General features: G+C 41.4%; 1 protein-coding gene across 3 annotated transcripts in view; it reads left to right on the plus strand.

The window, feature by feature from the left end:
* The window catches only part of LOC126365766 (UDP-N-acetylglucosamine--peptide N-acetylglucosaminyltransferase 110 kDa subunit), a 572676-nt gene that overhangs the window by 285308 nt on the left and 265857 nt on the right, over positions 1–21511 (plus strand). The window contains exon 1 of one of the 3 annotated variants that reach the window (XM_050008324.1): positions 13942–14325. The exons of 1 other annotated variant lie outside the window; for it this stretch is intronic. In XM_050008324.1, the coding sequence (XP_049864281.1) occupies positions 14298–14325 (28 nt within the window). In that variant the 5' untranslated portion in view covers positions 13942–14297. Of the gene's footprint in view, positions 1–13941; positions 14326–21511 lie in introns of those variants that run through there. One more of the 3 variants, XM_050008293.1, reaches the window with a different exon arrangement.

Genomic DNA, 21511 nt, shown 5'->3' on the forward strand with positions numbered 1-21511 from the left:
GAGGACCATATATGTAACGTAAATTTATCTAGTTATATATACAAAATTTTGTGTGCTCTGCACACCAGAATAATAAATGTAGTGTTACCACACAACTCTTCTGCAGCGAGAAAAAGTTTGTAAATACTGAGGATCATTCTGATTAGTAGCCATTCTTGCTCACGAATTGTAGTAGCAACTCATATCATCAACTGGTACATTCATTGCAATTTTGGAAACTATTTTTGCCTTTTCTTTCTTTGAACGTAAGAACCTGCGTACGTAACATCTACATCTACATCTACATACATACTCCGCAATCCACCATACGGTCCGTGGCGGAGGGTACCTCGTACCACAACTAGCATCTTCTCTCGCTGTTCCACTCCCAAACAGAACGAGGGAAAAATGACTGCGTATATGCCTCTTTACGAGCCCTAATCTCTCTCTTATCTTTGTGGTCTTTTCGCGAAATGTAAGTTGGCGGCAGTAAAATTGTACTGCAGTCAGCCTCAGATGCTAGTTCTCTAATTTTCCTTAGTAGCGATTCACGAAAAGAACGCCTCCTTTCCTCTAGAGACTCCCTCCCGAGTTCCTGAAGCATTTCCGTAACACTCGCGTGATGATCAAACCTACTAGTAACAAATCTAGCAGCCCGCCACTGAATTACTTCTATGTCCCCCCTCAATCCAACCTGATAGGGATCCCAAACGCTCGAACAGTACACAAGAATAGGTCGTATTAGTGTTTTATAAGCGGTCTCCTTTGCAGATGAACCACATCTTCCCAAAATTCTACCAATGAACCGAAGACGACTATCCGCCTTCCCCACAACTGCCATTACATGCTTGTCCCACTTCATATCGTCTGCAATGTTACGCCCAAATATTTAATCGACGTGACTGTGTCAAGCGCTACACTACTAATGGAGAATTCAAACATTACAGGATTCTTTTTCCTATTCATCTGCATTAATTTACATTTATATATATTTAGAGTTAGCTGCCATTCTTTACACCAATCGCAAATCCTGTCCAAGTCATGTTGTATTCTCCCACAGTCACTCGACGACACCTTCCCGTACACCACAGCATCATCAGCAAACAGCCGCACATTGCTATCCACCCCATCCAAAAGATCATTTATGTAGACAGAAAACAACAGTGGACCTACCACACTTCCCTGGGGCACTCCAGATGATACCCTCACCTCCGATGAACACTCACCATCGAGGACAAGGTACTGGGTTCTATCATAACGATGTCTTATGAAAAGTACTTAACAATAAGCTTCACCAATGGTAAAAGTACACCTTTGAAAGTAACCTGAAGATAACGAGAAAAACCAACTGCTGGTGCTTTACTGTTCCAGAATCCTTTACGTCTGCGTATGTATAAAATGTTTTGGTTTGCAGAGAAGGTCTCCTAAAATAAATAGCTAGTAAATTTTGCTTTACACTTTATAGAAGATTGAGACTAAGTTACGTTTTGATTCCTTCTCAAGTGTGTCAATCTTTCAAATGCCCTTTTTTTAAAAATTTTGAATGGTACTTACTTTGTTTTACGAGATGATCTACGAACTTAGAACATTTAATGGCATTTGTGTGTTTTATGTTTATTTTGTAAATTACTGACAATTTCAACTCACTCCTGGAAGATAGTGTTCTTATATACTGACGGGAAAAAATCGCTACACCATGAAGGAGTTTTGCGACATAAACGATAGTTGGTAGGCGTGTTTCTGCATCAGAAAGATGAGGTCTATTTAAATTTCCCGCCACTATGAGAATGCAAATCAAGTTTGCTTTAAACACACGCTGTATCGTTCAAATGGTTCAAATAGCTCTGAGCACTATGAGACTTAACATTTGAGGTCATCAGTCCCCTAGAACTTAGAACTACTTAAACCTAACTAACCTAAGGACATCACACACATCCGTGCCCGAGACAGGATTCGAACCTGCGACCGTAGCGGTCGCACGGTTCCAGACTGCAGCGCCTAAAACCGCTCGGCCACACCGGCCGGCACACGCTGTAACGGTCATGAGCATCAGGTACCTCTGAAAGTGGATGTGGTGAATTGAAGTTTGTCAAGGATACTCTTAAGGAGACAAAGACGCCATTATACACATTTCACTGAGTGTGAACGAGGGCCGGCCGCGGTGGTCTCGCGGTTCTAGGCGCACAGTCCGGAACCGTGCGACTGCTACGGTCGCAGATTCGAATCCTGCCTCGGGCATGGATGTGTGTGATGTCCTTAGGTTAGTTAGGTTTAAGTAGTTCTAAGTTCTAGGGGACTAATGACCACAGCAGTTGAGTCCCATAGTGCTCAGAGCCATTTGAGCCATTTTTTTTTGTGAACGAGGTCGTGTAAAAGGGCTAAGAGAAGCTGGATATTCCTTTCGCCATATCGCAGAAGACTTGTCAGGAATGTAGCTGCTGTACATGATTGCTGGCGGCGGAGGTCACAAGAACGTACGGTTGCAAGAAGATCGGGCTCCGGCCGACCGCGTGGTACTTCGACAAAAAAAAAATATTTTGTGAGGCGTATAGCTCTGGTGCATCGCACTCCGTCTTCAGCAGCTACCTGAGCAGCATTTGGCACAACAGTGACACAACTAACTGTTACAAATCGGTCACCAAGCGAAGTGGCGCAGTAGGTTGACACTGGATTCGCATTCGGGAGGACGACGGTTCAATCCCACTCCCGGCCATCCTGATTTAGGTTTTCTGTGATTTCCCTAAATAGCTCCAGGCAAATACCGGGATGGTTCCTTTGAAAGGGCACGGCCGACTTCCTTCCCCGTCCTTCCCTGATCCAATGAGACCGATGATCTCGCTGTCTGGTCTCCTCCCCAAACAGCCCAACCCAACCCAACAAATCGGTTATTTCAAGGACAGCTCCGAGCCAGACGCCCTGTAGCTTGCATTCCACTGACCCCAAATAACTACCATTTGCGACATCACTGGTGTCAAGCGATAGCTCATTGGTAGGCAGGGATGAGATCTGTCGTGTTTCCTGGTAAAAAGTGGTTCTCGCACGGTGCCAGTAATGACCGTGTATTGGTTAGAAGGAGGCCATTCGAGAGCCTGCATCCAACCTGTCTGCGTGCTAGACACACCGGACCTACACCTGGAGTTATGGTCCGGATTGCGACTCGTTGATATCCTACGCACCTTGACTACAAATTTGTACTTCGGTCTGGTGATTCGATCTGTTTTCTGCCATTCATGAACAACACTCTAGAGGTGTTTACCAACAGGATACGGCTGTTGTAACCCAACCTGCTCTACAGTGTGACGACATGTCGCTTGGTCTACTCGATAGCCAGATCTGTCACCAATTGAACACATATGGGACATTATCGGACAACACCAGCATCATCCACAAACAGCATTAACCGTCCCTGTATTGATGGGCCAAGTGCAACAGGCATGGAAATGCATCCTACAAACTGACATCCGGCATCTGTACATTTAGAATTGGCAATGGCTTATCTCTCGCTTACATTAACCTGTGACTTTGAACTTAATCGCTTAAATATGTTACACATACGAATGTGCACTCCTGGAAATGGAAAAAAGAACACATTGACACCGGTGTGTCAGACCCTCCATACTTGCTCCGGACACTGCGAGAGGGCTGTACAAGCAATGATCACACGCACGGCACAGCGGACACACCAGGAACCGCGATGTTGGCCGTCGAATGGCGCTAGCTGCGCAGCATTTGTGCACCGCCGCCGTCAGTATCAGCCAGTTTGCCGTGGCATACGGAGCTCCATCGCAGTCTTTAACATTGGTAGCATGCCGCGACAGCGTGGACGTGAACCGTATGTGCAGTTGACGGACTTTGAGCGAGGGCGTATAGTGGGCATGCGGGGGGCCGGGTGGACGTACCGCCGAATTGCTCAACACGTGGGGCGTGAGGTCTCCACAGTACATCGATGTTGTCGCCAGTGGTCGGCGGAAGGTGCACGTGCCCGTCGACCTGGGACCGGACCGCAGCGACGCACGGATGCACGCCAAGACCGTAGGATCCTACGCAGTGCCGTAGGGGACCGCACCGCCACTTCCCAGCAAATTAGGGACACTGTTGCTCCTGGGGTATCGGCGAGGACCATTCGCAATCGTCTCCATTAAGCTGGGCTACGGTCCCGCACACCGTTAGGCCGTCTTCCGCTCACGCCCCAACATCGTGCAGCCCGCCTCCAGTGGTGTCGCGACAGGCGTGAATGGAGGGACGAATGGAGACGTGTCGTCTTCAGCGATGAGAGTCGCTTCTGCCTTGGTGCCAATGATGGTCGTAAGCGTGTTTGGCGCCGTGCAGGTGAGCGCCACAATCAGGACTGCATACGACCGAGGCACACAGGGCCAACACCCGGCATCATGGTGTGGGGAGCGATCTAATACACAGGCCGTACACCTCTGGTGATCATCGAGGGGACACTGAAGAGTGCACGGCACATCCAAACCGTCATCGAACCCATCGTTCTACCATTCCTAGACCGGCAAGGGAACTTGCTGTTCCAACAGGACAATGCACGTCCGCATGTATCCCGTCCCACCCAACGTGCTCTAGAAGGTGTAAGTCAACTACCCTGGCCAGCAAGATCTCCGGATCTGTCCCCCATTGAGCATGTTTGGGACTGGATGAAGCGTCGTCTCACGCGGTCTGCAGGTCCAGCACGAACGCTGGTCCAACTGAGGCGCCAGGTGGAAATGGCATGGCAAGCCGTTCCACAGGACTACATTCAGCATCTCTACGATCGTCTCCATGGGAGAATAGCAGCCTGCATTGCTGCGAAAGGTGGATATACACTGTACTAGTGCCGACATTGTGCATGCTGTGTTGCCTGTGTCTATGTGCCTGTGGTTCTGTCAGTGTGATCATGTGATTTATCTGACCCCAGGAATGTGTGAATAAAGTTTCCCCTTCCTGGGACAATGAATTCACGGTGTTCTTATTTCAATTTCCAGGAGTGTATTCCAGAAATTTCATTATGTTCATTAATTTTTGATGTTGCGATTGTTTTCCGTCAGTATACTTAATAACATCAAATATTATAGCACATACTTCCCTTAAATCAATAAGTGCCAGAATCTTTTAAAAAAGCGAAGGAAAAAATGAGCAAATTTAGATGTAGCACGGCAGAACAGATGCACCAGCATTATTTCTTTCGTCTTACGACTTGCAACTCGGTTTCAAGTTTAAACACTGCGAAGACTTCAACTTCCATTACTTTCTTAAATTATATTTAGTTATAACATATCGTACCAATAGCGACGCAAGTTCGAGAGATCCTGAATATTTGCAGCAGCCTGTAGTCATAGTAGTTCAAAACCTATAAGATATAACTTCTTCCGCTTCCCAAAACTGGTTACGACCAGAAAGTCGACAGACGTGCTCGACGGTCGATAGTGAGGATGCATAGGTACTAGGCCCACAAGAGAAACAGGCGGTGGTGCGTACGTCACAGCGCGTTACACTACCTTGCAGGTCACGTGTATCTCGTCGGTCCCGGTACACGTAATAGTGACGTCACGGAGAAGTGTCACCGAAGTGAATCTAACGTCTCCCCTCGCGCACGGCTCCACCTGGTTCTGCTGGGGAGCTCACCCCTTGCCCCGCAACCCCTCCCTAAACCCGTCCCCTACGATTCAGTTCCCTGGCCTCAGCAGCCCTCTCTCAGTGCATCCTGCGCTGCAGAAGCCACCGCAGCACATTCCCTTTTTGGCTACTGGCTACGTGGGGCAGTCAACAATTAGAGATAGAAACTGATGTAGAAATGAACAGTTTGTAGGAGAAGATTTTTACTTTCATGACTTTGTCTTGACATTTCTGGGAAGAGCCGAGAATAGCTGACGGATGAGAACTGTTTAGGGTGTAGAATAATAACCTCTGCCAATCACAGTAGATTGTGATTCTATTTAATGCATGGCCGGTTTCGGGCTTCTGCCCATCTTGAGGTAGTATTATACATGTTTCGTTGCTCAATATTGAAGATCACTAACTAAATGAAAAACTAATAATGTAATTGTGTGTAAATAGATCAAACTGAAACAACTGGAAGTTGCTAACGACATGTATTGTAAAGCATTGTAAGACTTATACACAGATGGCGGATCCATGTCGTTTCTACATTACATTCATCACATTTTTCACAAAAAAAACTCGATTTTTCGAACGTTAACTTTGTATTATTCATCATGGTAAATGTCGATACTTCCATGTTGTTATGCCTTCGGTACAGCAAATGTTAATAAATTCAGAAAAAATATGCACTCATAACATCTAAAGTGTTTAAATAAGAAGCGCAGGTTATGCTCGAAGACGTTAGATCTAAGAATTTCGAAGAGGTTACACTTACAGAAACATAACAGTTATTACAGGTTATAAAAACGAAGTTGTTACATGATTTCGGAATCACACTGTTATTTATAATATCTAAAATGGTTACTTGCAAATTATATAATGTTCTAATTGCCTCCATACAACTAGTAAAAATAGTGATTAAAACGTTATGTAATTTGCAAGCAACAATTCTCTATGTTATTACATTGTGTTCCAGAATCATGTAGCAGTTCCAGTTTCATAAACTGTAATATCTGTTGTGCTTCTGTTTGTGTTACAATTTTGACTTCTTAGATGTCTTGGACCATGATGTATGTTTTCCTATGTAAATACGTCAGATATTGTGAGTATATGTGCTTCTGATACTATTGACGTCTTCTGTATTAAAGGCATAATATGGAAGTATCAATATTTACCATGATGTATGTTACATAGTTAATGTGTAAAAAAATCGAAATATTTTTGTAAAAAAGTGATGAATGGAATGTGGAAACGACGTGGATACTCAAGCTGTATATAAGTACGCTACTATAATACTTTACAACTTTGTTTTAGTTGAATCAGTTTCGTCAGAATCATATTATTTGTTCTTTTATTTAAACAGCGGTCTCCAGAATTGAGCACTGAACATGTAAATGAATGCAATACCATCTCAAGATGAGCACAAGCGCGAAACCGGTCGTGCATTAAATAGAATCACCTTCTTTAGTGACTGGTAGCGGTTTTTATCCTACATCCTGTAAAGGAACAGTCACGAAGTTCAGCTTCATCCATTATGGACAACTGTTTTGTTTATAATATCAATATTGTATTTGGCGATGGCGTATCCGTTTCTCAAATTTTACAGTAGCTTAACAACGTTCAGTGATCCGTTTTTTGCTTTTTTTGTTTTTTTTGTTTTCTGAAGTGAAAAACCAGCTAAAATCTTTTCTCGAATCATTTTGCAATATAGTGAAAGTTTTATGAAACGCGGAAGTTTTCATGAGTGACGACGGTCGAAACTCAGTAACTGACGAGCAAAGTCCTCGCCAGAGAGTTGAAGTTTCAACTCCTTCACTTGAAACCCGCGTTGACGACATAATTCGTGAAGACCGACATGTTGCAGTTGAACATATAGCAAAAACAAGTGCGGTAAGTGTTGTCCAAGGTGGACCCCTTAAGAGTTAGCACTGTAACACAAGGAAACAATATTCAGAGTGTGTACAGACTTGAAACAACGCTATGAAAGGGAAGGTGACCACTTTCTATACAAGATTTCAGCGTGTGATGAAACTTAGGTTCAGTATTTTGAACAAGAGTCCAAACTAGAGGAGTAGCGCTTTTAGCCATCGGCGAAAATGAACATGCTGAGTTACTAACAAAAGTAAAGATCATTAGTGTATCATATGGATTAGACATCAATCTTAGCGAGTCCAACACGTGTAACTGATCGAGAAGCACAGGTCCAACTCGCAGGTCGATTAAAGCAACCGTAAGTCGTGCACTGTTTCATGTATCTTGGGCCAACTTTTTGCAACACAGGAAGTTGTGAAGATAAGAAGACAGATCATGTTGAGACGAGTGGCTAAGAAGAAGCTCACCAAGATGTGGCTGAGTACAACATCTGGCTTGTTGTGATTGCTAAACATGTACACTTAAAGCCAGAAACTGCGCATAAAATGGACCGAAATAAAAACAAATGTGCCAATTACTGAGCAACTCAAGATCTGAAGGCGCTTTTCTTCGTGTTTCAACCAAAATATTCTCCAGTTGTCTGGCCATATTGTAACAAGGGATGGAGAAAATCTGAAGAAAATAATAATGGAACGAAAGAAAGAAGCCACGAGATCAAGGGGAAGAGCAACGAGCAAGTGAATAGATCAAATGAAGAAAATATCCGATCCACCTCTTGATAGGCTCGAAGAGAAGCTGTCAGCCGCCTGGATCGAGACGCTTGGTTCATGGGGTCACTACACCCGGCAATGAGCACACCGACTTGTGATAATGACATACTTGTTTGCACGAATGACGAAGTGTTTGTGCGGTTTTTTCAGACATTCACTTCACTGTAAGTAGTTCATCATCTACCAAATATCTACCATTCCTATTTATATTGTTTTCCTTGCGCTGGTTAACGAAGAGGATTCGAGATTAACACTACTATCATAACAGCACATGTGCTTAACCCTACCATAATCTACGAGGAACAGTCAATAATTAAAAAACAAACTGACGTGGAAAAACTGTATATTTTTACAAGATGAGACTTTTCTATTTCTCAGCATAATTCCCACCAATGCCGATAAGCTTATCCCAACGACGAACTAGTATTTTTTTAATTCCTATTGTTTGAACCACTTCCCTACAAATCCGTTGTCGCTGAGCTTTTATCCGCGTAATGCCTCAATGAGTGGTCCAAACAAATGAAAATCCGGAGGAGCCACAGTTAGACTGTAGGGAGGATGAGGTAGCATCTTCCAAACCATTTTTTCAATGGTTTTTGGGTCAGCTGGGCGGTGGGAGAACGAGCATTTTCGTGTAGAAATATCAAGACTTTTCTCTGAGATCTGCGACGTTTTTCTGTTATAGCTAGCTTTACTTTGTCAACATGTCTGCGAGATAAGTGCAGTTTATTATACGCTCAGCTTATTTGTAATAACGAAGGGGACACTTTGGGAATTCCATAAGACGACCAACATAACTTCTTCTGCTGTGCTTGCATTCTGAATTTCTTTTGGACAGGTGAGCTGGTGAGCTTCCATTCCATGCTTTGTCTATTGAGGACTACCGAGCGAGGTGGCGCAGTGGTTAGCGCACTGGGCTCGCATCCTGGAGGGCAACCGTTGAAACCCGCGTCCTACCATCCTAATTTAGATTTTCCGTGATTTCCCTAAATTGCTGATGGCATATGCCGGGCTGGTTCCTTTGAAAAGTCCTTCCCTAATCCCAGCTTGAGCTCCGTCTCTAGTGACCTCGTTGTCGACGTGACGTTAGACCTTTAGTCCAACCAACCAACAAGAGAATTCGTAATGGAAAGGTAAGACTACGTGCTTCACAAAATGAAGAATGTCACTACGGTATCATATTCTATTATAATATTTTATTCTCACAATGACGATCATATTTCCTCTTTATCTCTGGAGAAATGTTTGTAAATCCTGTGAGTTTGTTTCGTTTGCCTCTTGTATCTGACTATATATATATGTTCCTGGCATATTACTGTGCAGTGCTTAGGAGAAGCACGGTTTGAAGGTAGGTGCACGAATTCTCAGATTTCAATGTGGCGTAGATATTCAATTTGCTTTCAGTGTTCATAAGTGTATCTTATGTGTGCAATACTAATGCGCCTTAATTGTAGAAATACCTAGGAGGAAGATATCATAGGGATATAAAAGGAAATGATCGCATAGGCTAAGTTGTAGGTAAGGTAGGCGGCAGATTTGGGTTTACTGGTATGTACTGGGAAAGTGCAGTCAGCTAACAAAGAAGATCTCTCAGAAAAGACTAGTGTTAGCGACCTATCCTAGAATATTGCTAAATGTGTGGAACGGCAGAAAACTCTTGATACATCTTACAGTGGGAAGTACCCTATACCTTGCACTTCACAGTAGTGTCTCGGGTACAGATGAAGATGTAGATTTAGAAGACATAAAAGAAACCAAGGAGACATTTGGGAAAGGCAAACAGAAGGAAGAAGAAACAAAAACTTCGAAGGTTTGCCGATAGCACTGTAATTCTGTTAGAGACGGCAAATGACTTAGACCATCAGTTGAGAGGAATTAATAGTGCATTGAAAAGGGCTTTTGAGATTAACCTCAATAAAAGTAAACAAAGACAAAGGAGTGTAGTCAAAATTACATCATGTTTTGGTGAGGAAATTAGATCAGAAAATGAGACACTGAAAGTACAACATTTCCTTTGAAAATGGTTCAAATGGCTCTGAGCACTATGGGACTTAACTTCGGAGGTCCTAAGTCCCCTAGAATTCAGAACTACTTAAACCTAACTAACCCAAGGACATCACGCACATCCATGCCCAAGGCAGGATTCGAACAGTTCCTTTATTTGGGCAGCAAAATAAATGACGATGTACGAAGTAGAGAGGAAAATACAATGCAGACAGCAAACAGCAAAACATGCTTTTCCAAAAAAAGAGAAATCTACTATAATTGACCAAACATACGACACTAGTGAAATATTCTACAATATTTTTTACTTTACGAAAAGTATTTCGACTGTTACGCCATCCTCAAGTACGAAGATAAAAGTGTGTGGCTGCGAAACTTTTGTGGAAACAAATATTTCAAACTGTTACACCTATAGAGTATCTCATTTGATTTCCAAAGATGATCAAACATTAACAGTTGTCATCTCTGGGGACCAACGGAAATACTTTGATCCACTACGTTAAAATCTTTGTTCCCACAATAATTTCGCAGCCACACATATTTATGTTTGTTCCTGCCAATGACGTAAGAGCCGGAAACCGGTTTGTAAAATAATAAATACTGCACCAGTGTCACATTTTTTTCACTCATAATGTATAAAATATTCTACCAAGAACCAACGGAACAGTCAGTTAATTTAAAGAGAAATTTATTAACATCGAATATAAATTTAAGTGTTAGATCTTTACTGAAACTTATTTCTTTTTAGCATATCCTTGAAGACAAGGGAAATGTGGAAGATAAACGCTGCAGACAAAGACAGAATAGAAGGTTTCGAAATGTAGCGCTACAGAAGAATGCTGAAGTTTGTGTGGGTAGATCGCATAGCCAACGAACAGGTACTGAACTGAATTTAGAGAAGATAGCTTTGTGGCGGAAGTCGATTAAAAGGAGTGACATCTCGATAGGAGACATCCTGAGGTAATAAGGAGCAGCTAATTTGGAACTGGGCGGAAGTGTAACGGATGAAGACGAAGAAACAAATCAAGGCTCAAATACAGTTAGCTTGCAATAATTATGTAAATACGAAAATATTTGCACAAGATAAACTTTCTCGAAGAGCTGCATCAATCCAGTCTTCGGACTGATGATGACGACGATTTTGCCTTGGTCAAAGTGCCTTGCCATCAAAGTTACTTTGAATAGTAATTACTTTCGGATTAGAAGTTATAAAGAAGTAGAAAAATAATATTCTATCCCTAACGGACTTCTGAGTTACAGTGACTATTGAGTGAAAATGGGTAAAGTAAACAAACTTTGTTTCGTATTGTCATGCCCATAGGCTGGCCAATAACACCTATCGATCCCCATCTCTCTTAAGAGTAACAAATGTATTAAATATTACGATTTTTGTAGAGTTGTTCACTTTTACACATTTTGTCCCCATTCATAGATTTACCTGTCGTAAAGGGCGGGAGTTGTTTTACTACCTTTTAGCAAAGTATTCGTTAGAAATGATGCACGACAGGAGAAGTGTTGCGGTAATGTAAATGCTTACATGCAATAGAGAGTTTTGTGATACGATCGTCAAATGCTACTTGATTAATAGCTTTTCACACGTTCTTCTTAAGTGACTATTTCGCGATGGGATTTTCATGTTCATTCACTCTTTTTTTTCCTACCGTATTTTCAAGTTCGTATCGCCCACCTTGTTCTAATTACTAGCTAATTATCAAAGAACAATTTTAAAAAAATCCACAGTCATCGATTGATTGTCGACCCGGTAATGGAAGGAACTGGGGGAGGGGGATAATATTGAAGAGAAAGACGAAGACTTGCATACAGCAAGTTACGTTCAGACAAAGGTAGACTGTGGCAGCTACGCAGAGATGAAGAGGCTTACGTGGGACAGACTAGTACGGAGAGCTGCATCAATCCAGACCTCGGACTTAAACTCACAACAACAACAACAACGATAAACTCCAAAAAGTGGAGAGTACCAATGCAGTAACGACAGGGATTGAATCAGCAGTTGTCGACCATGATTCAAAATACGGAAGCTAGGCACTCATTTGTCCGAATGTGCCTTTCTGCTTTTGGCATCTGAGAAAAACTTCCCAATCCCTGCGTCAGCTACTAGTTAATACTAGTATTTTATTTCCAAAACTTTTTTTTAAAATTTCGACTATGCAGATGGAGTACAATTGAAACAAGTAAAGAAACTACCACTTAGAGTTGCCCCCGGGAAAAAAAATTCATCATTCTGGTAGCGGCTGTCAATGAACCACGTAAAGAAATGATTTATTTTCGCACTTATGAATAGTTCGGTGCAGTACGAAATGAGCCACTATGTTGGCGGCAACAGTCCTTGATTATGTTTATAATATTGCAAAAATCATTTTTGAAAAATCGGCACTAGTACTTGTATGAGAAGTCTTACAGAAATTAGTGGACAAATATTCTCGCTACCATACCGGTTAAAATGTATCTGTTAGTTCTGATATCATCTAAGGCGACTAGGACACATATCGAAATATTGGTTGCCCCAAATGAAACGTTGAACTCGGTTGGTAGGCGGAAATGTGTTTATTAGGAACCACGCCAGGAAATACTGGGTGATCAAAAAGTCAGTATAAATTTGAAAACTCAATAAATAACGGAATAATGTAGATAGAGAGGTACAAATTGACACACATGCTTGGAATGACATGGGGATTTATTAGAACAAAAAAACACAAAAGTTCAAAAAATGTCCGCCAGATGGCGCTTCATCTGATCAGAATAGCAATAATTAGCATAAAAAAGTAAGACAAAACAAAGATGATGTTCTTTACAGGAAATGTCCAATATGTCCACCATCATTCCTCAACAGTAGCTGTAGTCGAGGAATAATGTTGTGAACAGCACTGTAAAGCATGTCCGGAGTTATGGTGAGGCATTGGCGTCGGGCGTTGTCCTTCAGCATCCCTAGAGATGTCGGTCGATCACGATACACTTGCGACTTCAGGTAACCCCAAAGCCAAAAAAAGGCACGGACTGAGGTCTGGGGACCTTGGAGGCCAAGCATGACGAAAGTGGCGGCTGAGCACACGATCATCACCAAACGAAGCGCGCAAGAGATCTTTCACGCGTCTAGCAATATGTTTTTTTTTTGGTCCTAATAAAACTCCATGTCATTCCAAGCTGTGTATCAATGTTTACCTCTCTGTCTACATTATTCCGTGGTTTATGAAGTTTTCAAATTTATACTGATATTTTGATCACCCGGTACATGAAATGTATTCGCAGCTGCTCTGTAAGAGAATAACGACAGTGAAAATTTATGCCGGACCGGGACTCGAACATGGATTTCCAGCTTTACGCGAGGGATCGGCTTAACCACTTGCACTATCAGCCTCGGTAGATGCGCGGTCAGAGCGGCGGACTGCTAAGCGAATGGGCCCGGGTTCGATGCCTGCCAAGATCGGAGATTTTCTCCGCTCGGGAACTATATGTTTTGTTGTCCTTACGTTGACATCCTCATAACAGACATTCCACTACTAAGATAGCTGAATGGGCCAATAAAAGAATTTAAAAAAATCCGCTGTACCTATCCTTGCGCAACTCCCGGCCAGCCCGTGCTTCCATATGTCGATCCTGCATCACAGCCTGCACTGGTACACACATTACGTAAGTCCTGAACAGGGGAGGAAGTTTTAGTTGATAATCGGTGCCCGGTATCGGCTGAGAAATACTATACTGCAGTGCCAGTGTGTTTCATGTCCGAAGGAACATTGCATCACTCTTGCTAACAACGCACGCACTGCAATATCGTATCGTATCGCATGCCAGGAAAGCTTGAAAGACAGCGACCTACTTACGACGTGCCTACTACCGCATTCATCTCTCAAACGAACCCATGATCTTCTCCGTGATAATTCCAAGAGCAAATAGAGGACAGCAGAGCAAGCTGACCCATGTTCTATCTCCGCGTCTAGTGTTACGCTCCGCAGTTGGCTTAGCGCCAGATCTCTCCGAAAGAACCCCACACGAAGTGAGAGAAACGTAATCTCGATGAGCTGTATTACGGTTAGTTTTGTGCGCCGTCGATCGTGCTAAATGGGCTCATCCGAAGTTCTGTTTCCAGGTCAGTGCGTTATATGACAACTACGAAACCTGCCATCTCTTATTCTATATTAATAGCGTACAGATGTTGATGCATAGACACCGGTTTTTCAGCCTAACCACGAAGTTTCGCAAGAAGTTGTGTTCGTAATTTACTGTACCACAAGAATGTTTGATTTTCTCGTAGCCTTGAAGTTGTAATGTTATGTGTGCCTCACTGTTTTTTTTCTTTAACTAATTTGTGCCTCATTTTATTCTGAGAAGCTCAGTAATGTATGTAAATACCGTAAATGTAAATGTGATTCAAAAAGCACTTGAAGTGAAGTGAAGTGAAGCGCAGATTGACAGCAAGAAACTCTTTAGCGCGCAATTCCCGCAACGATAGTAGATGTGCATCTTTGAGTATGGGCTCAAAAAAAAAAAAAAAAAAAAAAACAATGGATTTATTAAAAAAAGAGGACTGTTAATCTGTATCTTGTGGAAGGGGGACGTGTTGCTAGGCCGTCGCTCAGAACGTATTGTTACATTTAATGAAAATTGATATTTTAGTGATAGAACCGGGTAAAGTATGTGTAAGAGTTGCCAAACATTTATGTATACAAATTTTCTGGAAGTGAAGAATAGAAATATCTTGTTTTTGGAAAAGGAGGTAAACTTCATTGTCGTTGCCGTCTATCAATCGACAGAATTGTAAGTATACAAAGTTCACTAAAATACATGAAAAGAAATGCATTCTCTATAATTTTCATTCAGTAAGTAACAACCTCTCATAATCTCTTAATTACAGTAATTGAATTATGTTGTTGTACAATAGTATGGTGCTGAACTCCACTGACCAATTTTGATGTAGCAGGACGTGTAGTTGGAAGGAAGTTTGTGTGCTAAGCAATCTCCTTTTCTCACGAAAAACAGATTGCTGTTTGATCTTATTTACTTACAACAGTGGCCCCCTAGGTATGAAAAGCTACGAAAACTTGGGCTCAAAGCTATCCGCAATACGGCCAAGTAATTAACAGAGTCGTATTTTAAACCTTAAAGAACAATAACTTCCTCCAAATAGCAATACGTCACCAACTGGTGCAAAAGCTGACCATTCACGGAGGCAATAACCAAAATCCATGTAACAGTTACGACTTAAAGTAAAAATCTCAATCAAAAATCAATCTCTCTCTTTCCAAACACATATATAAATATTCATATTATAAAAAAAGTCATTTTATAAAGTATTGGCAGGTTTCAGACGAAATATGTATTAACCTGCCTCCATGTTAGCTAGATCGAAATGAGAGTTTGGAATGACAATAGCAATTAATATAGAATTTTGTTATGTCTAGCGATTAATCATTATTACGTTTCATTTTAGGCACTACTGCGTATGCTGAAGTCTCTTGAATGTTACTTTTGTCGATACAGAAGTCGCTCGATTACGGGGTTGGATGTACCTATTTGTGGACAAGATTCATATGACACTACATATTCTTGGGATTGTTTGTAAATGAACTTTTTATGGGTTATTATCCACTTCCCTGTTGTCCGTCGACTTTCCCGGACTCAAGCTGTTTTCCTAAACGAACGTTTCCCTTGTTTTTCATCTCAGTGAGCCTCTCTGTTAAATCACGTATACGGCTGTTGCGGCAGCGGAATTTTTCCCTGTTATGATGGAAAATGATTGGTCTGTCAGCAGGAATACGTCGTTTGTTCCTAGTCTTCGTCGTGATGCTGCTCCGGTTGTCTTTTAAATTGTCTTCTGGAAGGAGAACATTTAAGAAAAATTATGACTTCTGCAAATATTATGAACGCGCACTTGAAGATGGCTTCCAACGCAAAAGAATTTAGTTTTAATTTTAGGACGACGATATTCCGAAAGGTCGTTCAAGTTTCTTGCCCCTTATAACTTGAGATTTACCATATACAGCGAAATAAATGTAGCATCCAGCAATATTTAACCAGAGAGTAAGGAATCAGATGTATGTGTACCACGGACTGAGACCAGTGATGCTGTGTTCGTGTCTATAACCATGTTTAAAACGGCGTGATTAAGAAAACCGTGCAAACGTAACTGTCTGATTAATATTTTTATTTATTGCCGCTAGAAACGTTCTGCTTTTTGTACCAAGGAACACCATTTCGTTACGGTGCAAGCCGTAACAACATGTGCCAATGTCAATATGACAAACACGTTTGAAGCGGTTCTTCCGCTCTGTGCCAGTCACTTTACGTAACTGTCCATGAAGCTATTACCATAAGATTGTGGCAAACGAATTTCGTTCCATGTTAAACCTTACAGAAGAAACGGGCAGTTCCAGATATTGTCATATGTCAAGAAACGGAAACGTCAGGTATATGTAATTAGTTTAACTCTTCAAGTCAATGGATCAACGGTCATTTTAAGTCAGCGCACACCACTCCTTTTTTTACTATACGCTAGGACTGGGCAATGGGTAACGTAGGAACGTTATGTTTCTGTTTTTAGCTTCATGCCATCCGCTGTTTGTTATTCAGCCGTGACTCATTATTAAAACTGAACTCAAGAAGAGAATAAATGTACGGCGAGACTTTTGCCAGCAAGCTCATTGGCTAAAAAACTATCTTTAAGTGCTCTATGGGTAGACACTATGAACATATCTATGCTGCAACTTTGTTATCAATGAGTTATTTTTCACCCTTAATGGCTTCTTCTGTTACTTCTTGGTTGAGAAATTTCTTATTTAAGGAAGATAGAAAATTGCGTTTCGTTCCACTAATATTTGTTTACTACAGTCCGTTTATCGGCATATTAGGCAATCATCAGGCAATTTCTGGTAAGCGCTGTAGTGTAAAGACGTAAGTTTTTTATAAATGATTTTCTTGTGACATATGACCATGTGCAAAAAAAATGGCTCTGAGCACTATGGGACTCAACTGCTGTGGTCATTAGTCCCCTAGAACTTAGAACTACTTAAACCTAACTAACCTAAGGACATCACACACATCCATGCCCGAGGCAGGATTCGAACCTGCGACCGTAGCAGTCGCACGGTTCCGGACTGCGCGCCTAGAACCGCGAGAGTGACCATGTGCAGACTTCGTCACCAACGTCAGTTACAAAACACTTCAGAATTATTTAAACTCGTTTTATAAGTGGTCGCTGAATGGTTCTTGAACGAAACTGTAATTAAAACATCATCATTTGGGTCGTATGCGCAGAATTACGTCACTCAGTCCAATTGGTTTGCGCAAACTTTTTTTCAATTTAGATGTCATTTGTTTTTTCTCAGACATTATATTAACGCAAGAATCTGCTTTAATAAATATTAAAACCACATTGAATAAACTTTTAAGACTCAAACTCACGATGAACGTTGTCAAAATTAATAATCTTGTCAAATAAATCAATAATTCTTCATAAATAAATTCTCGGAACACGTATTTAAACTTTTGTTGTATACACTAGTTTATTATCTTCCTATATACTACATATAGACGTGAACCTGAGTCTTGACAAGATAGGACTGATCATTTACAACATGATTAAACTTTCTATGACGTCATTGTTGTAGAAACATTACAAATTCTTATTTTTTCGGGTTTTTTAGAAGCACGACACTACAACTCGGTTTCAGGATCTTCTGTTGCTCTTTGGCTGTCGACCCGCGACGTATAGTGGCCAGCAATTTTCTCTCTGGTCCGGCAGCGAAGATGCTGTCTCCGTTCGTTGCGCCGCCCTCTCCGTACATGAAACATAAAAATAAATACAAAACTTTAGATAATTCACAACAATTATAAATATTACAAAATACCTAAACAAAACACTAAATTAAACTTACATTCACCTGCAAACTGGACCGACACTGGTGGATGGGTGACGCTTCAATTTCACGTCCCACTACAGCGCATGCAAATGATGCCACTGATGAGCACACAACTTAGCACTTTCTTTCTAACGCCACGAACAAACATTTTGTGCGTTGGCAGTATCTGTAGTTATCAAGGTTTCCTTTCTTGCACCGTAGCGTCTTCTTGTGGACGCTACTCAGCTGTTACGTGTTGATGGCGTAATAAACCAAATACAAGTTTGTACAAATATTAGATGAACAAAATTTAATTTGATTTTTTTTTTCAGCCTTAAAAAAATCATGTTTTTCTCTTTGGGGATGAACTCTAGAATATTATACAGTAAGATATTAATGAATGAGTACGAGATTTCTTTTGACACATTTATTTTTAATGTCTGCTTTTATACTTGAGGCGGAAGAGTTTTTTCCACTGAGAAGCTCAGAATTATGTGAATTCCAGTTCGAGTTTTAAACAAGCACAATTACAATTCTGTAAATCTCTTATTATTTACTGATGTAGCTTGACGCATCATTGTGTGGTAGAAGAAGGGATGTGGAGGTCGGAATTTGCGCAAAACAGAATTCCGTGCCCTCTGTCGTATACCAACTAAGTAACAGGCCGCTTCCAAACAATCGCAGATGTTCGAAAAGTCTTGATTTTCCTGACGTGGACCTGCAGGATGACTCTCGCTGCTACTTACAGCTGTGTTTGTCAGACATACTTCTGAAACCACTATAACGTTTGAGATTTCTTCTTGTCCCAATCACGTGTGTAGCACAGGAACAATGGCGCTTAAATGCCTCCGTTCGCTGTAACGAGTCTAAAGCTGTCGTCGTCACCACGAGAGCGGTACACAGAGAGTGCAGGTTGTTCGCCATCTGAGCGACTACCTCCTGTGGGGTAAATGCATCTGTGACAGTTTGTGCTGCTCTTATTTGTACATCTTTTAAATCCCTATTAGTCCTATCTGCTGTGAGACACACATACTCAATCTTCAGTCAAAAATTGTGTGATTGCGTCAAGCAAGCAAGTAAATTATTTCTGTTTTACGATTACCAGTTTCAACTCTTTGATATGTTTCTATCTCGTGAAGCACGTGGGGGCTGTTACCTGTGGCAAAGTTCATGTAGCGTTCGTAATTTACGAAACATGGAAAAACAATCAATATTTGCCAATATAACTGGCAGACAAGAGTTCAAATATTTCTACACAGCGCCCCCATAACGCTATAAATAATCACGGTGCACAATATGATGATGAGTCGCTAGGCGACTTGAAAACGGAGCCTCAGCAATTTTGTAAAATAAAAATTACAGCTTTCCAAAAGGCATCTGATTGCAGTTATTTATGAAAAGCTTTATTCATCGCAGCGGCTGTTTACAATCAACATCTACATGACTTGTCTACAATCCAAACTTCAGTGCTTGACAGAGTGTGTATCCACCCACTTTCAGATTATTTGTCTACCGTTCCATTCCCCAACGGCGCGCGGGAAAAGCGAACGGTTAAATCTTTCCGTGCGAACTCCGATTTCTCTCATTTCATTACAACTATAATTTCTTCCATGTTGGTGGAGGTCAATCAAATATTTTCGCTTTCGGCGGAGAAAGTTAGTGATTGTAAGTTCGTGAATAATTCTCGCCGCAACAAAAACGCCGTTGTTTTAATGACTGCCATCCCAACTCGCGGATTAATCCGTGGCACTCTTTCCCCTATTTTGCGATAATACGAAACGAGCTGCCCTTGTTTAAACTATTTCGATGTCCTCCGTCAATCGTATCTTGTAAGGATCTAATATCGCGCAGCAATACTCCAGAAAAGATTTTGCAAACGTAGTGCAGGCAGTCTCTTAAGTAGATTTGTAGCATCTTCTAAGTGTTCTGCCAATATAAGATAGTCTTTGGTTCGCTTTGCACCCAACATTTTCTATGTGATTGTTCCAATTTTAAGTTGCTCGTAATTGTAATCTCTCGGTATGTAGTTGGATTTGTAGCCTTTAGATATATGTGGTTTATCGTGTAACCGAAATTAACAGATTCTTTTTTGGACTCATGTCGCATGTGGATTGTTTAAAGGACGCAGAATGTTAAAATGGCTCTGAGCACTATGGAGCTTAACAGCTGAGGTCATCAGCCCCTTGTACTTAGAACTACTTAAACCTAACTAACCTAAGGACATCACACACATCCATGCCCGAGGCAGGATTCGAACCTGCGACCGTAGCGCACAGCAATTGACCTTCTGATGAGTTCTGCCAGACGGAAAACGACAGCATTATCTACAAACAATGTAAGATTTACTGTTAGAGAGGTCACAGCTCGTAGTAACTGACGGAAAATCATCAAATAAAACTGAAGTGATTTCTGGTGTTCCCCAAGGTAGTGTTATAGGCCCTTTCCTGTTCCTTATCTAAATAAACGACCTGGGAGACAATCTGAGCAGCATTCTTCGGTTGTTTGCAGATGACGCTGTTGTTTATCGACGAATAAAGTTATCAGAAGATCAAAACAAACTGCAAAACGATGTAGAAAAGATACCTGAATGGTGCGAAAAGTGGCAGTTGACCCTAAATAACGAAACGTGTGAGGTCATCCACATGAGTGGTAAAAGGAACTCGTTTAACTTCGGTTACACGATAAAGCTGTCTAATCTAAAAGCCGTAAATTCAACTAAATACCTAGGTATTACAAGCACGAACAACTTAAATTGGAAAGAACACATAGAAAATGTTGTGGGAGAAGGCTAACCAAAGACTGCGTTTTATTGGCAGGACACTTAGAAAATGTAACAGACCTACTAAGGATACTGCCTACACTACACTTGTCCGTCCTCTTTTAGAATACTGCTGCGCAGTGTGGGATCCTTACCAGATAGGACTGACGGAGTACATTGAAAAGTTCAAAGAAAGGCACCACGTTTTGTATTATCGCGAAATATGGAAGAGAGTGTCACAGATATGATACAGGATTTGGGCTGGACATCATTAAAAGAAAGGCGTTTTTCGTTGCGACGTAATCTTCCCACGAAATTCCCATCACCAACTTTCTCCTCCGAACAGGGAGGTACGACCACCACGATAAAATAAGGGAAATCAGAGCTCGCACAGAAAGATATAGGTGTTCATTCTTTCCGCGCGCTTTACAACGTTGGAATAATAGAGAATTGTGAAGGTGGTTCGATGAACCCTCTGCCAGACACTTAAATGTGATTTGCAGATTATCTATGTAGATGTAGATGCAGAAGAAGGCCGCTCAGATTGTCTCCTAAATCGTTTATACAGATTAACAGCAGCAGATTAGCAATAGCTTTCCTTGGGGGAAGCCAGATATCACTTACTCATAATGGATAAAAGTTTTTATTAGAGCTGCTTTCCATTGTAAAAATTTTGACAT

The sequence above is a fragment of the Schistocerca gregaria genome, chromosome 1 (assembly GCF_023897955.1).
Source record: "Schistocerca gregaria isolate iqSchGreg1 chromosome 1, iqSchGreg1.2, whole genome shotgun sequence".
Taxonomy (NCBI): domain Eukaryota; kingdom Metazoa; phylum Arthropoda; class Insecta; order Orthoptera; family Acrididae; genus Schistocerca; species Schistocerca gregaria.